The sequence below is a fragment of the Sphaerodactylus townsendi genome, linkage group LG06 (genome assembly GCF_021028975.2).
Source record: "Sphaerodactylus townsendi isolate TG3544 linkage group LG06, MPM_Stown_v2.3, whole genome shotgun sequence".
NCBI classification, from domain to species: domain Eukaryota; kingdom Metazoa; phylum Chordata; class Lepidosauria; order Squamata; family Sphaerodactylidae; genus Sphaerodactylus; species Sphaerodactylus townsendi.
Genome location: NC_059430.1, coordinates 116798757 through 116813611, shown reverse-complemented (window position 1 = coordinate 116813611; position 14855 = coordinate 116798757). Strand labels below are relative to the sequence as shown.

General features: G+C 44.5%; 1 protein-coding gene across 1 annotated transcript in view; it reads left to right on the top strand.

Moving 5' to 3' along the window:
- Positions 1–11201, top strand: part of FXYD1 (FXYD domain containing ion transport regulator 1) — a 58215-nt gene extending 47014 nt beyond the window's left edge. Inside the window, exons 7-9 of the mRNA XM_048501650.1 lie at positions 5966–6015; positions 6853–6891; positions 9114–11201. Of these exons, the coding sequence (XP_048357607.1) occupies positions 5966–6015; positions 6853–6875 (73 nt within the window). The 3' untranslated portion in view covers positions 6876–6891; positions 9114–11201. The remainder of the gene's footprint in view (positions 1–5965; positions 6016–6852; positions 6892–9113) is intronic.
- Positions 11202–14855: the final 3654 nt, after the last annotated feature.

Sequence of the window (14855 nt, the reverse complement as noted above, 5' to 3'; positions counted from 1 at the left end):
TTGTAACGCTGTTGTAACGCCGTTGTAACATCTTATTATGGTTTTATAATATCAGGTCATGATGTTATAACATCAGGTTATCAAATTACAACATCATGTCATGATGTTATAACATCACATCATGCTGTTATAACATCAGGTCATGATGCTATTACATCAAGTCATGATGTTATAACATCACGTCATGATGTTCAAGTTCATGTTCAAAGGCCTTTATTAGGCATTAAAAAGGTAACATAAAACTAGGTAATCCAAATACAGTTTGAGATACTAAAGCAGCCACTCCTACTTCATAAAGTGCATGCTTCAAAGAGAAAGAGGAACTCAGGAGGCTATTTCATAATAGCGAACAAGAATATGTCCTCTATGTCCAATAGTAACGCCGTTGTAACGCCATTGTAACGCTGTTGTAACGCCGTTGTAACATCTAATTATGGTGTTATAATATCAGGTCATGATGTTCAAGTTCAAGTTCAAATGCCTTTATTAGTGATGAAAAAAATATAACATAAAACTAGGTAATCCAAATACAGTTTGAGATACTAAAGCAGCCACTCCTCTGCTTAAGTAGGCATACGCTTCAGAGAGAAAAAGGGACTCAGGAGGTTATCTCATAATAGTGAACAAGAATATGTCCACTATGTCCAATAGTAACGCCGTTGTAACGCCGTTGTAACATCTTATTATGGTTTTATAATATCAGGTCATGATGTTATAACATCAGGTTATCAAATTACAACATCATGTCATGATGTTATAACATCACATCATGCTGTTATAACATCAGGTCATGATGCTATTACATCAAGTCATGATGTTATAACATCACGTCATGATGTTCAAGTTCATGTACAAAGGCCTTTATTAGGCATTAAAAAGGTAACATAAAACTAGGTAATCCAAATACAGTTTGAGATACTAAAGCAGCCACTCCTACTTCATAAAGTTCATGCTTCAGAGAGAAAGAGGAACTCAGGAGGTTATTTCATAATAGTGAGCAAGAATTTGGTCACTATGTCCAATAGTAACGCTGTTACAACGCCGTTGTAATGCCGTTGTAACGCCATTGTAACATTTTATTATGGTGTTATAATATCAGGTCATGATGTTATAACATCAGGCTATGAAATTACAACATCATGTCATGATGTTAGAACATCACGTCATGATGTTCCAGTTCAAGTTCAAAGGCCTTTATTAGGCATTACAAAAACATAACATAAAACTAGGTAATCCAAATACAGTTTGAGATACTAAAGCAGCCACTCCTACTTCATAAAGTGCATGCTTCAGAGAGAAAGAGGAACCCAAGAGGTTATTTCCTTAATAGTGAACAAGAATATGTCCACTATGGCCAATAACGCTTAGCAGTTACACGCCGCCGTAACGCTTGCGTTATGCTGCCGTTAACATCTTATTATGGTGTTATAATATCAGGTCCTGATGTTCAAGTTCAAGTGCAAATGCCTTTTATTTAATTGATGAAAAAATATAACATAAAACTAGGTAATCCAAATACAGTTTGAGATACTAAAGCAGCCACTCCTACTTCGTAAAGAGCATGCTTCAGAGAGAAAAAGGGACTCAGGAGGTTATCTCATAATAGTGAACAAGAATATGTCCACTATGTCCAATAGTAACGCCGTTGTAACATCTTATTATGGTGTTATAATATCAGGTCATGATGTTCAAGTTCAAGTTCAAATGCCTTTATTAGTGATGAAAAAAATATAACATAAAACTAGGTAATCCAAATACAGTTTGAGATACTAAAGCAGCCACTCCTACTTCGTAAAGAGCATGCTTCAGAGAGAAAGAGGGACTCAGGAGGTTATCTCATAATAGTGAACAAGAATATGTCCACTATGTCCAATAGTAATAACGCCATTAACCTTGCCGCTGTAACGCTGCATTTACAGCGCCGTTATGCTGTTATATAACTGTTTATTATGGTGTTATAATATCAGGTCATGATGTTCAAGTTCAAGTTCAAATGCCTTTATTAGTGATGAAAAAAATATAACATAAAACTAGGTAATCCAAATACAGTTTGAGATACTAAAGCAGCCACTCCTACTTCGTAAAGAGCATGCTTCAGAGAGAAAGAGGGACTCAGGAGGTTATCTCATAATAGTGAACAAGAATATGTCCACTATGTCCAATAGTAACGCCGTGGCAACGCCGTTGTAACGCCGTTGTAACGCCGTTGTAACATTTTATTATGGTGTTATAATATCAGGTCATGATGTTCAAGTTCAAGTTCAAATGCCTTTATTAGTGATGAAAAAATATAACATAAAACTAGGTAATCCAAATACAGTTTGAGATACTAAAGCAGCCACTCCTACTTCATAAAGTGCATGCTTCAGAGAGAAAGAGGAACCCAGGAGGTTATTACATTATAGTGAACAAGAATTGGACCACTATGTCCAGTAGTAACGCCGTTACAACGCTGTTGTAACCCCATTGTAACGCTGTTGTAACACAGCAATGGGCCATGCCACACAGCAGAAATAATTTTTGGAAAACATTTTCAAAATGCTTTCAAAATGTTTTATTACTGCTATGAAAACATTCTATGGTGTTGTATCCAGTCCCCCCAATTCGGGGAACCACCATCACTTTCAATGTTATTTAAACTGGGGGGCCCAAATTCTCCCTTTAAGGTGGATTTAAAAGGAGAATCTGGGCTCCCTAGTTTAAACAAGTGATGCTGGAATCCACCCCCAAACAGCATCATTTTCAATGGTGTTTAAACTGGGGACCTCAGATTCTCCCTTTAAATCCATGCCGAAGGGGGTAGATTTAATAACAACAACAACAACAACAATCTTTATTAGGTACTGAGAGAATAAAAGAAAGAAAACAAGCATTGGTGGGAAGGGAGTGAATTTAAAAAGAGAATCTGGGGAAATTTAGGGGGTGCCTGTTGTCAGGGGTGCAATTATTAAGATAGCAGCACCAAAATTTCAGAGCATCTTAAATGAGACCCTACTGATGATACCACCCAGGTTTGGTGAAGTTTGGTTCAGGGGGGCCAAAGTTATGGAACCTCAAAGGTGTAGCCCCCATCTCCTATTAGCTCCCATTGGAAACAATGGGGGATGAGGGCACTCCCTTTGGGAGTCCATAACTTTGGACTCCCTAAACCAAACCTCACCAAACCTGGGTGATATCATCAGGAGAGTCTCCCAAAAGATCTGTGAAATTTTGGTGCTGCTAGCCTAAAATCCGCGCCCCCTGCAGGCCAAAAACGGAAAAAACACTGAAAATACAAAATCCCCCCAAAACGAACTTGCAATTTTGTCGCCCACCACAAGGTGGCGCCCAGGGCAGCTGCCCACTTTGCCCAATGGGAGGAACGCCTCTGGAGGAGAGACATTACAGAGATCGAAGGGCTGACTTGTCCATTAGCGCCAATTGCCTTCGGCCCCCAGAACTGTGGGGGGTATCAAAAGAGTTAGAGGGCTACAAGCAGCCCCAGGGTTCCAGGAAGCAGCGACCTAAGGGAGAACCAAAGCAGCTTTCTTCCCATGTGTGTCTCCCATGCCCATTCCTAAATAATCTCCACTATAAGTTCAGGGATTTATTTCCAGGTCAGCATGTTTACGATTGTAGCTATTGGAATGACCAAGCATGTAAATCATTATGTATGTTTAATTGGGTGAATAAACTCAAAAATACAAACGTTGCACTCTGGCTGTGTCTAATCTTATATATTAATCTTGTATATAATTGAACAACTCAACACTTCTATTTGTATTTACATTTCCTTATTTCTCTGACAAGGTTCTTAAAAATACAGCATAAGAAATAGAAGCCTCAAATAACTGATGGAAGTTGGTTGAACATACTGGCACACTGAGGAAGACGCACGAAAAACGTTCTATACGCGCGAGACGTGTCTATGTAGAACCTACAGAATTGATACATGGACTATATGGAACTGAAGTTTTGTTTCTGAATAGAGAATTGAATGGACTAAGTGATTATTTATGTTTAGTTATAAGAGTTGGAAGACTTATGCTGTATTTTTAAGAAACTTGTCAGAGAAATAAGGAAATGTAAATACAAATAGAAGTGTTGAGTTGTTCAATTATATACAACATTAATATATAAGATTTGACACAGCCAGAGTGCAACGTGTGTATTTTTGAGTTTATTTGGGCTAATGTTGACATTGCACTCTTAAAGATAGTTGGTGATTGTTTAATTGGGTGCCCAACCTCCTGCTGGGGCCTGATCTCTAGGCTACGCAGACCAGTTTCGCTGGAGAAAATAGTTGTTTCAGACTCTATGGTATACCACTGATTCTAGTGTGAGATCCCTCCCCAGCTTCCCCCTTCCACAGGCACTCCAGACATTTTCCAGGCCAAACCTGGAAATTGGGAGCGGGTGGGGAGAGAGAGAACTAAAAGTGACACTTAGCCTAGGGCACCAAAAGTCCTTCGGCCAGCTTCCAGAGAAGCCAGATTTTGAAAGAAGATTAAATGCCAAAGCAATTGGTTTGCGGTATTTACAGTGGGTGAAGGCTAGGGCTGCCTAGGAAAAAGCCGAAAAGGGAAAGAAAAAACCCCCCAGAAAAGGCCCATCTGCGTTTCCAGGTATTTTTCCGCCAAGAAAAGCCCTTTTTGCAGATCTCAGTACCTGAAGGTAGAAGAAAGTTGAATAGCAACTTAGTTTTTTTCGGCTCATTGATGATTCCCACAGCCCAATTTTTTTCACACTCCATATAAGATGCCCCCCCTTCATCCCCCTTTGTGCCCCACTTACCTTAGCACCGTGGTGGCGAACCTTTGGCACTCGAGATGTTATGGACTACAATTCCCATCAGCCCCTGCCAGCATGGCCAATTGGCCATGCTGGCAAGGGCTGATGGGAATTGTAGTCCATAACATCTCGAGTGCCAAAGGTTCGCCACCACTGCCTTAGCAGGATGCTCCTTCAGCTGGCTGAACTTCCACTGGCTGAAGGAGCAGCCTGGCGGTGCTGGGCCAATGGGTGCCCAGCAGGCCTGCGGCAGGCTCCTGGGCCGGCTGCTTCTTCAGGCCCGCCGGGTGCCCCCACATGATCCAATGGGAAGCCCACAGGGGTCAGTGAAACTTCCCATGTCCCTCTGGCAGATACGCCACTGTCTGAAATTATCATGAGAGGAAAATTAATCACACCTTGGGAGCAGGGACTGTGTGGCATTACATCCCTGCTCAGCAACCTCCTTTCCCCGGACTCCACACTACCCAGGCTCATTTCCAAAATTTCCAGAGATTTCACCAGCTGCAGTTAGCAACCCTGGTTTACAGTCGCGGTGAAGTTCCATAGAAATTGATGGATCTATTGGCATTTGTTTATGTACATCCAGTTTTCCTCCCTAATGGGGACCTGAAGCCGTTGACATCATCGTTTTCCCCTCCTCCACTTTATTCTCACTACAACAAATCTGTGAGCTAGGTTAGGCTGACAGAGAAGGAATCCCACCCACCCCCACCCCCGCATTACAGTGTCTCGGTTGCTGTCTTCCTCCAGCTGCCTCTTATAGGATTAACATAACAGTGAGCCTTTTAATTGGGCATCAATGTTTGTGTGCCGATCTGCCAGCAGGGGGCGCTGTTGTTTTACTATTTGTTTGAAATGGTTGGGGGCTAACAGCATAAGTGATGTATTGTCGAAGGCTTTCACGGCCGGAATCACTGGGGTGCTGTGTGGTTTCCGGGCTGTATGGCCGTGTTCTAGCAGCATTCTCTCCTGACGTTTCGCCTGCATCTGTGGCTGGCATCTTATAAGATTAGATCCTCTGAAGATGCCAGCCACAGATGCAGGCGAAACGTCAGGAGAGATTGCTGCTGGAGCACAGCCATACAGCCCGGAAACCACACAGCACCCCAGCATAAGTGTTCCTTGCTAGACACCAAATTGAAGGCAGTTGCCAAGATAGATCGGAACATGACCTGTTTTGTTCTTGTCCCAGGACGGGGGAACCTGATGAAGAGGAAGGAACCCTGCGCAACTCAATCAGGCGTAAGATCCAGTAGACTCGATTCTTCCTTGTTCCCATTTCTCTGCTTGACCCCTCTTTTCTTCAGAACTTGAGGACTGGAAACTCTTTTTTTAAATCCGCATCTGTGCCCACTTTTGTATTTGACTCTAAAATTTGCATGGTATATTGTCTGAGGGAGGCTCAAAATAAGTATAGATCTGGCAACACATCTCTTCAGACACTAGGTATTTGGTGGGAGGCAACCCCCCCTCCCAGAAGCCCATCCTAGAACTGCAAGAAGAATATGCAACAACTTCCCCCTTATATGACAGTCCTCTTAAAGGCAGGATTCCCTTGGGAGGACACAAATCTTCATCCCGAAATGATCAGTGGCCCATGTCTTGCTGGGACAGTCACTTTGCATCTGTAGCAGACTCTGACATCAGTAGCAAGATATGCAGTGTGGGAATGAGAGCCCAGAGGTGCAGTGGCATACCTAGGCAAACTGGCGCCCTGGGCAAAACCTGAGTTTGATGCATCCCCCCATGGGCGGAGCAGCCTGGCAGTGGCACTCACCCTTCCTGGACGGCCCTAGCAGCCCAAGTTCACCAGAGGCAGAGCTCCCTGTCCTCCTGCTGTGTCTCTGGTGGCTTGTGGGCCACCGTACAGAGTGGGCGGAGCTTTGCCAGAGTGGGCGGGACTTAGAAATCAGGCGCCCCCACGTAACGAAAAATTTCTGTGCCTTGGGCAACTTCCCACTTTGCCCAATGGGTGGTACGCCACTGCAGAGGTGGCCAACTGTTCCAGCCTGGGCTAGATAGGAATCAATGTTTGCATAGAAAGAGCCTTTTAATGGCATCTCTCTGCTTCCTCTTTAGGCCTGTCCACCAGGATGAGATAGAAGAAAATCAGGACTGGTGAGTTGCTTGTTTATTAAAATCTTTTTATACCACCTTTCTCCCCATTTTGGAGACTCGATGTAGTTAATGAGGCAACAGAAATGTCCATACAGCCCCAGCAGCATTTAAAACCATTGTAAATAATAATAATTTCTCTGGATCAAAGTTGGAAAAAATTATTATATGCATCTGCTATAAAGGTTGGTTGCTACCACATAGTGTTCCAGTTTGGACTTCGGACTAGAGCAAGGTTTTGCTTTGTTTTGTTTTGGAGCATTCACATGACGTCATGCCCTCATGCCCTCACCATCCTTTAGGTTTTTCCCTGCTGTGACCCAAAATTTCCAAACAGACCAGGTGCTTGGGAGCAACAGCCGCAGAAGGCCCTTGCTTTCACCTCCTGCATGTGAGCTCCCAAAGGCACCTGGTGGGCCACTGCGAGTAGCAGAGAGCTGGACTAGATGGACTCTGGTCTGATCCAGCTGGCTTGTTCTTATGTTCTTATGTTGTTTACTCCTGTGTTTAGGGAAAAATCACAGTCACTTCTACTCACTGCCCCTTTCCGCACAACCAAAATAAAAAATGTTTTTTTTCCTGAATTTTTTTTATTTTCAGCCTGAAAACATTTTAAATTAATCCTCTTCTTTAGCGATTCTTTTCTAAAAATAGTTGCTGCCGTGATTCTTTTGTGAAACCATTTTTACTTGCTATGGGAATCTCTTTCGAACGTTTCCCACGATGCTCTGCAGTCCCCAGACTTCCTCTCCAGTGCATTTTCTGGGCTTGTACCAGCTGCCTCACTCTGTATTTTCGTCAGGTTTTAAAAAAATATTTGGGGGGATCGTATCTTTGTATCTTCAAACACACAACCACTGGAAAATTGCAGCAGGAGGATTTGAAGCTTTGTAGCATCAGAACTACAGATCTGTTTTAAAAAACGCAAGAGAACGGCCACAGAATAGCAACCGGGAGTACTTTCAAGGGGGCGAATGTGGAAAAATGGCAGGGGGGTGGGGATATAAAATCTTTTGCAAATGTTTTTGGATATCTGTGTGGAAATGGCCACTCTGTGGATGCCATGTGTATTTTTGCACATCCTGACGACATCAGCACCATTTTCCTTGCCCCCCCCCCCGTTCCCCACAACTGTACCCCAGTGCCATTGAAGGTTATTTTTTAGTTTCCAAGAATGTGGGAATTGCCATATCCCTACAAAAATTGTAATATTGCATTCACACTGTGGCCCATGCATCTGAGAAAAAAATATGTCCAAATGAATCAATGCTGAGATCTCTGTTAGCAGAATTCCCAGCATCACATGTAACCGAGCTCTCGAGATTTTTTGCCCATCTTAATAAGAGCTGGAGGTCTATGGGGCTATCCAGAAGAGACTTTTTGATAGAGAGTTTCAACAGATGCTAGAGGAAGCTAATAAAACCTGTTCCCCGATCTCTCTGGGAATACCTGTGGATAGATTAATTGTAGCTCGGTACCTTTATCTTCTGGTTGAGGCTCGGTAGCGTAGAGCAGTCACCTTAGCTAGGTGTAATTCCCTGCCTTCTTCCTTTAGCCTTGGACGCCACCTTGGAATTCCACATAAAGAAAGGAAATGCCCGTGTGGCATGGGTTCTGTGGAAATAGTATCTCATATGCTGTTGAATTGTCCTTTTTATGAGATAGGTAGGAAGAAGCACATAATCCCCTTCCTGCATGGAAGTGAAGGCATTACAGATAAACAGAAGGTTATATATCTTTTAAACAGCCACAACTACGAGCTGTCGGAAGCGGAGGCTAAATTTTTTAATGGTGTTATTTTAAGTTGTAAAGGCAGTTATTATATTGCAGTGTTAATGTTAAACTGTTTATATGCCATTAAAGGTATTCGAAATCAAAATCAAATCAATAAGAACTGGGCGGTGATTGCAAAAGACCCTGAAAATCAGTTAGAAGGACATCTTACAAAGAAGGGTGGTGCAGACAGCAGGGTTCTCAAAAATCCCAAGTGGGAATGGAGGTGTGTCTTACCAAGCCTGGTAAGCACAATGAAGGCTTTGAGCAATGATGTCACTTCTGGAAGTGATGTCATCACACCACTGGTGATGAGAAAGACACTCTGGTATTTGGGCAAAAACTCTATGGTACCTTGTGCCCAAATACCAGGGCAGCTTCCTCGTGGTTGATGACATATTTAATTTGCTCCAATAGACTTGACTGACTTTGTTTCCCCTCCCTTCTTCTAGGTTGCCCCCGAGATGCTGCCGTCAACTGGATCTACACAGTGTTGCCCTCCCTGCACCACAGTCCTAGCTCTAGATCCTTGCTGTCAAAGACCAGCTGGCCCAGGCAAATCCCAGGCCTGGAGCCTTTGAGGCCAAGCCGAGCCCCAGCTAACTCACAGAGCCTCTCCTTGAGCTTTCTGCTTAGTCCCTCCTGCGCACTCTCACAGCGATGAGGTTTACGTTGAAGCTTAATATTAGAGCTCGGCAATGGGAAATGCAGAGTTTGTAGGCATCTCAAGCACTTCTTCCTTAAACTGTAATAAAGAGCCTTCCCAAGAAAATAGAGGTCCTGTCAAGGGATAGCGCTGCTGCTGTGTGTACAAAGTGCCGTCAAGTCACAGTAGGGCATTCAAGGAATGAGACAAACCTGCTTCTGCGTAGCTACCTTGGATACCTTTGGTGGTCTCCCATCCAAGTGCCAACCATGGCTGACCCTTGCTTAGCTTTTGAGATCTGACCAGATCAGGCTAGCCTGGACCACTGAGGTCAGGCCCCAGGTTTGGGAGCTTAATCTTATCCCAGGCTATGAGGATAGGAGGGGGACGGAGATTTCTGGCCCCTTAGAGTGTATGTCTTGTTTTCAAGAAGGAACTCCAAAGACAACCATGCAAAAATGAGGTGCTCTCTCATTGGCCGGTCAGCCTTGCAAGCTACTATTGCTGAGTGACGCACGAGCCGCAAGGGAGAAGCACCTGATCCCAGTACTTGGACTATTGTAGCCAATTTCAACCCCATCTGAGAGGGCAGGAGATTCCTGCCAAGTCAACCTCATCATTCCCTTGGAGAAAAAACTGCCTCTTTGTTTCTTTACCTGTTGGGGTGAATGAATGAATGATGAGGAGTGAGGTTTGGCGTTTGGTGGGGCGGTCGATTGGATGAACCCACTTGGGAGCAGCTCATGGGACAATATGGTTCCCAGACTGCCCTGTTCTCACCTGGTGGCTGCCCCTGAGGTACCAGGCGAGGCCACGGCTTCTGCTCCCAGCCCTCCACTTCTCTGTGGGTCCCCTGGTCCACTTTCTGGGTCAAATTAGCGGTCTTCTCATCACTGTGCTAGCAGAGAAAGATCTGTGTTGAGTTCGGAGCCCTTCAGAATAATACAAATTAAGCGGCATCACAAAGATGCCTTGATTTTTCCCATTCCTTCTCCCTGGCCTGTACTCCGTGCACAGTGGCTTGCAATCCAAATGCTGCTAGAATTCCCCTTGGCTTCTCATCTAGCAACGCCAGCCGGTCCGTCAGGATTTGAAAACCCTTCAAACCCGGTAATCTGGCACCAGACAGGAAGACTGGAGACAATTTTCTTTCAAGTGGGGTTTGCGTGTGTTATGGCAGTGCCAGAGACAGCCATGGGGTGTGGCCTACTTTGTTCATGAACGTTTGTGGCAATGAGATGACATAAAATAGAGGCAACGGTGCCTGCTTTATGCCACCTTTGGCCCCCTGGGAAACTATTTTCTTGGTTTAGCTTCCCAGCATTTAGATTAGTGATACTCTGTGGCTCAGCAGACACATGTGGCTCTTCAACATACCACCTGTAGCTCTTCTGGGCACCGTTCCCCAGTGTGAAACCTGCCCCGTGTTTTAGGTAAGTAGGTAAGACTTTTGCCTGGAGCTTGTGGTTGACAGGTGGTTCCTACCTGGAAACAGCCACTGCTAGAAAGAGCGGGTAGACCATTAGCCTCCCTGAAGGGAAGGGAAATAAATACGGCTCTTTTTGTTGATGGAATAAATGCAAACGTGGCTCTCTGTGAGTCTCAGAGTAAGCTCCACTGATCTAGATCGAAGTACGAGAGTATTCTTTCCCAGAGCCATTTGCTTTCTCGCCAGCAGAGGGCAATAGTGGCATTCGCTAGCTACATTTAATCTGCTCACAGTGGGGTAAGAGATTTAGCCAGCACCACCCGCTGTTTAGAACAGATCCATACAGGAAAACCGTCCCATCCGGGCTCATTTTCATGGCTTTGCTGATCGTTGTGTGTTGTTTCTTCTGATCCCCGTGAGCCAAGCAAGTGCCTTTTACAACAATAAAATGCTACTTTCTCCAAATGTTATGTGCTGCTGGCTTTGAACACGGATGCATAGTTGGAGGTCAGTTCAGCAGACATATTGAGTTTTATTGTCATTTCTCTGGGTCCCGGATAGTTCTTTTCTGGGGTTGCCGCGGTCAGGACTAAGGACAGAGACAAAACTGAGGTCCGATTCCTTGAGCATAGTGGGTTGGCCTTACCAGCTAAAAGGGGAGACTCTCTTTGTAAAGGCTGTTCTTCGGCAGATTTAAAAATGGGGTTGAGGCAAAACGTCTTTCTAAACTCTACTAAAATAGAATGGCAGCATGGAATAGATAAGCATGGTAGAGTCAGTTCAGACTTGAGTTGCAAACCGCCAGGCCTTTCCCCAGAATAACAACTGGTCCTTAGAGAGGAGTCTGTTCCCCTGGACGAAATCACAGCTTGGGGGGTGGGGTGGACTTTATGGGAATGCATTGCCGCTGAGCTCCTGCCCCTCACCAAATCCCACCCCCAAATCTCTAGCACAGTGATGGCGAACCTTTTCGAGACCGAGTGCCCAAACTGCAACCCAAAATCCACTTATTTATCGCAAAGTGCCAACACGGCAATTTAACCTGAATACTGAGGTTTTAGTATAGAAAAAATTGCTGGCTCCAAGGCGCGCGTTACTCGGGAGTAAGCTTGGTGATAGTCGGTGGCTTTGCTTTGAAGCAACTGTGCAATGCTTCAAACGGGTGAATCACGACCCAAGGAGGGTTTATTCAGAAGCAAGCCCCATTGCCAGCAACTGAGCTTACTCCCAGGTAAAGGATCACGCTTTAGTTCTTCCCATGAAAATCAGCGGGGTTTAACAGCACTTAACAGGGTTACCTACACTGCTTCCCCAAAACAAGGTCTTAGGTTTAGTGCTAATAATCTCCCTGAAATAATTGCACTATTATCACATGACAAACTCTGTGCAGGCGTGCCCACAGAGAGGGCTCTGAGTGCCACCTCTGGCACCCGTGCCATAGGTTCGCCACCACTGCTCTAGCAGTTTCCCAACCTATAGGCAACTCTAGAACTCTGAGCAAATACTCCCATTCCTTGATCAAAAATCACCTGTTGGTCTTCTTTTCAAGGCAAAAAGACTACATAGTCTTGGCTTGCTGATGTACAGTCTGTTCCTTCAAGGGTTGAAAATCGACACCCAGTGCAGGGACACCCAGTGCAAGTCTAGATCAGTGGTGGTGAACCTATGGCACTCCAGATGTTCATGGACGACAATTCCCACCAGCCTCTGCCAGCATGGCCAATTTGCCATGCTGGCAGGGACTGATGGGAATTGTAGTCCTAGAACATCTGGAGTGCCATAGGTTCACCACCACTGGTCTAGATGTTTACTTGTTTTTCAGAGCTGTATTAACCCATGGCCGAGCGCCTGGGCTTTCTGGTACTTCAGTCTTTCACCCCACTACAGCTGACAGCCTGACCCTGGTATGGTAGGTGCTAGCCCTTGTCTCGCTGAAAGATAGAAGCTCAATTGTGACCAAATACCCCTCTTCTTCCTATGGAATGCTCCACTTGTAGGTCTGCTGCTGAAGAGCCGTGCACACGGTGGGGCATTCCACAGGAAGAAGAGGGGCATTTGGTCACAATTGAGCTTCTGTCTTTAGGTGAGAGAAGGGATAGAACGTAGTGCATAGCCTTATATCCATTTTAGGGTCTCCTGAAGAATTTTACTCACAGTTTTACTCACTCACACTCCATCAAGGTCACAAGTAAGCTGTATTGGAGGTGTAATAAACGAGGGGGAGGCATGACGTCACAACCCTGATGCTAGCGCTCTATTGGTCCTTTGTCTCGCTATCCCTGCCCCATTAACTCAGTTGACTACGAGTGTACCTAGCAACTTGTTCTTAACTTTCTTGCATGCTCGCTTCGTCGATACCTATCAAAAAGGTTGAAGCCCTAGGGTCCTGTGCCCTTGGTCCCTGTGGGACCCCTAGGCTTGAGTTTAGTCAGCCTTGTGGATAATATGGCCCTGTTGTTATTCTGTTCACTAAAATCTGGACTCCTGTGTGTTTTTACCAGAGAGTGCACCCATCGTGGGTTTCTTGTAAGGCCAAGAAATACGAAAATATTTTAAATAATAAGATTTCGGAGAGCTAATGTGGTGCAGTGATTGCAAGGCAGACTTCAGCCTTGGATGACCCAGGTTCGAATCTCCACTTCTACCATGCAGGCTTCTACTATTTATCCTTGTCTCAGTCTCTCATCCTGGCCTTCTTTACAGGGTTGTTATGGGGAAATGGATAAGGGGAGAATGATGTTTTAAGGGTTTTTTTAGAAGCAAGCCTTTATTGGCATAGACAACAGTACAACAATAATTAAAAAATGGATTAAAAAGCATATACAATACAGGACATAAATGTTAGGTTGAAGGGAATCTACTGGCGTTTGGTAATTTCCAGGAGAAAGTCTGCCACTATCATACAGAGAGAAGGATCAGGATTGTCCAACAAGTAGTGTAATCTAATTAAATCAGGGAGATGGGGTAAATGTAAAGGAGTAAGATTCACATACTTGGATCTGATTTCCTTGAATCTGACACAGTGTAGTAATTGGTGGGCCAGAGATTCAACTGAGCTGTCGTTACATGGGCACAATCTTTTAGCCTTTTCTTGCTTATTAAATCTGCCATGCAACAAGGCAGAAGGCATAACATTAAACCTGGCGAGCATTATGGCTCTCCTTTGAACGGGGTTTATTAAGCAATACAGGTAGTGTGCCAAGTGGGAGAGAAAAATACAGGGGGGAGCATGTTTTCTTGGCTGCGGTGATTAGGGTAGAGAACTCTCTATCCAATAGTTAACCTTTTAATTTCCTATAAGCTTCTGAATAGGACAAGGGGCAAAGTGAATCCACTGACAGTCCAATAGAGGCATTTTTTTCTTCAATTATGGAAAACCAGGGGTTGGAATGGGTGTCAGAGAGCAAACGATGGACCTTTTGGCTAAGATCAAGTGATGTTTTAAGTTGTTTTCCCTAGTTCTAACTGGGGAGAAAGCAGGATAAAAATAAATAAATGCAAACAAATAAATGCATTAACATCTGTCAGTCTATCACACATGCCCCAGATAAGTTTGGTCTTGGAAATATGGTGCAAATGGAAGGCTACAACACCATTTCTACATCTGCTGCTGCAAAGGTTCTTACCCTAATCAGGCAGGAATTGAGGAAGACCCACAACGCCTGTTTGATTGTATATTGTCTGAAACAGAGCAGAGACCCAGATCCAACTTGGGTGCTCCATGACGTATGAAGAGTGGGCCAGACAGTATATCTTTCCTGGACTCTTTGAACAAAGATCTGGCCTGCATTTCAAATTTGAAAAAAAAGAGGATTTATGTCCTGCATGTGCCCTGCCACCAACTTTTTCATGCCAGCATCTTTCTTCGAGGCAGATATTGCATGACATTGTGTTTTGTGCCCTTCCCCCTGGGAAACAAAAAGCCGCTGATCGTTTGGCACGGTGCCCCCAACATGTGGACAAGATTTCAGGCTCTCAGTTGCCAGTGGAAATATTGTGCAGTGAATGACAAGCAGCCGCAAAGACCGCCGTTCACTCCACCAATAACCTCTCGACTTCCTGGAGAATGTTTCAGTCGGTGGCCATGTTGTAAACCACTGTAGAGTGTTAGTGCCGGTT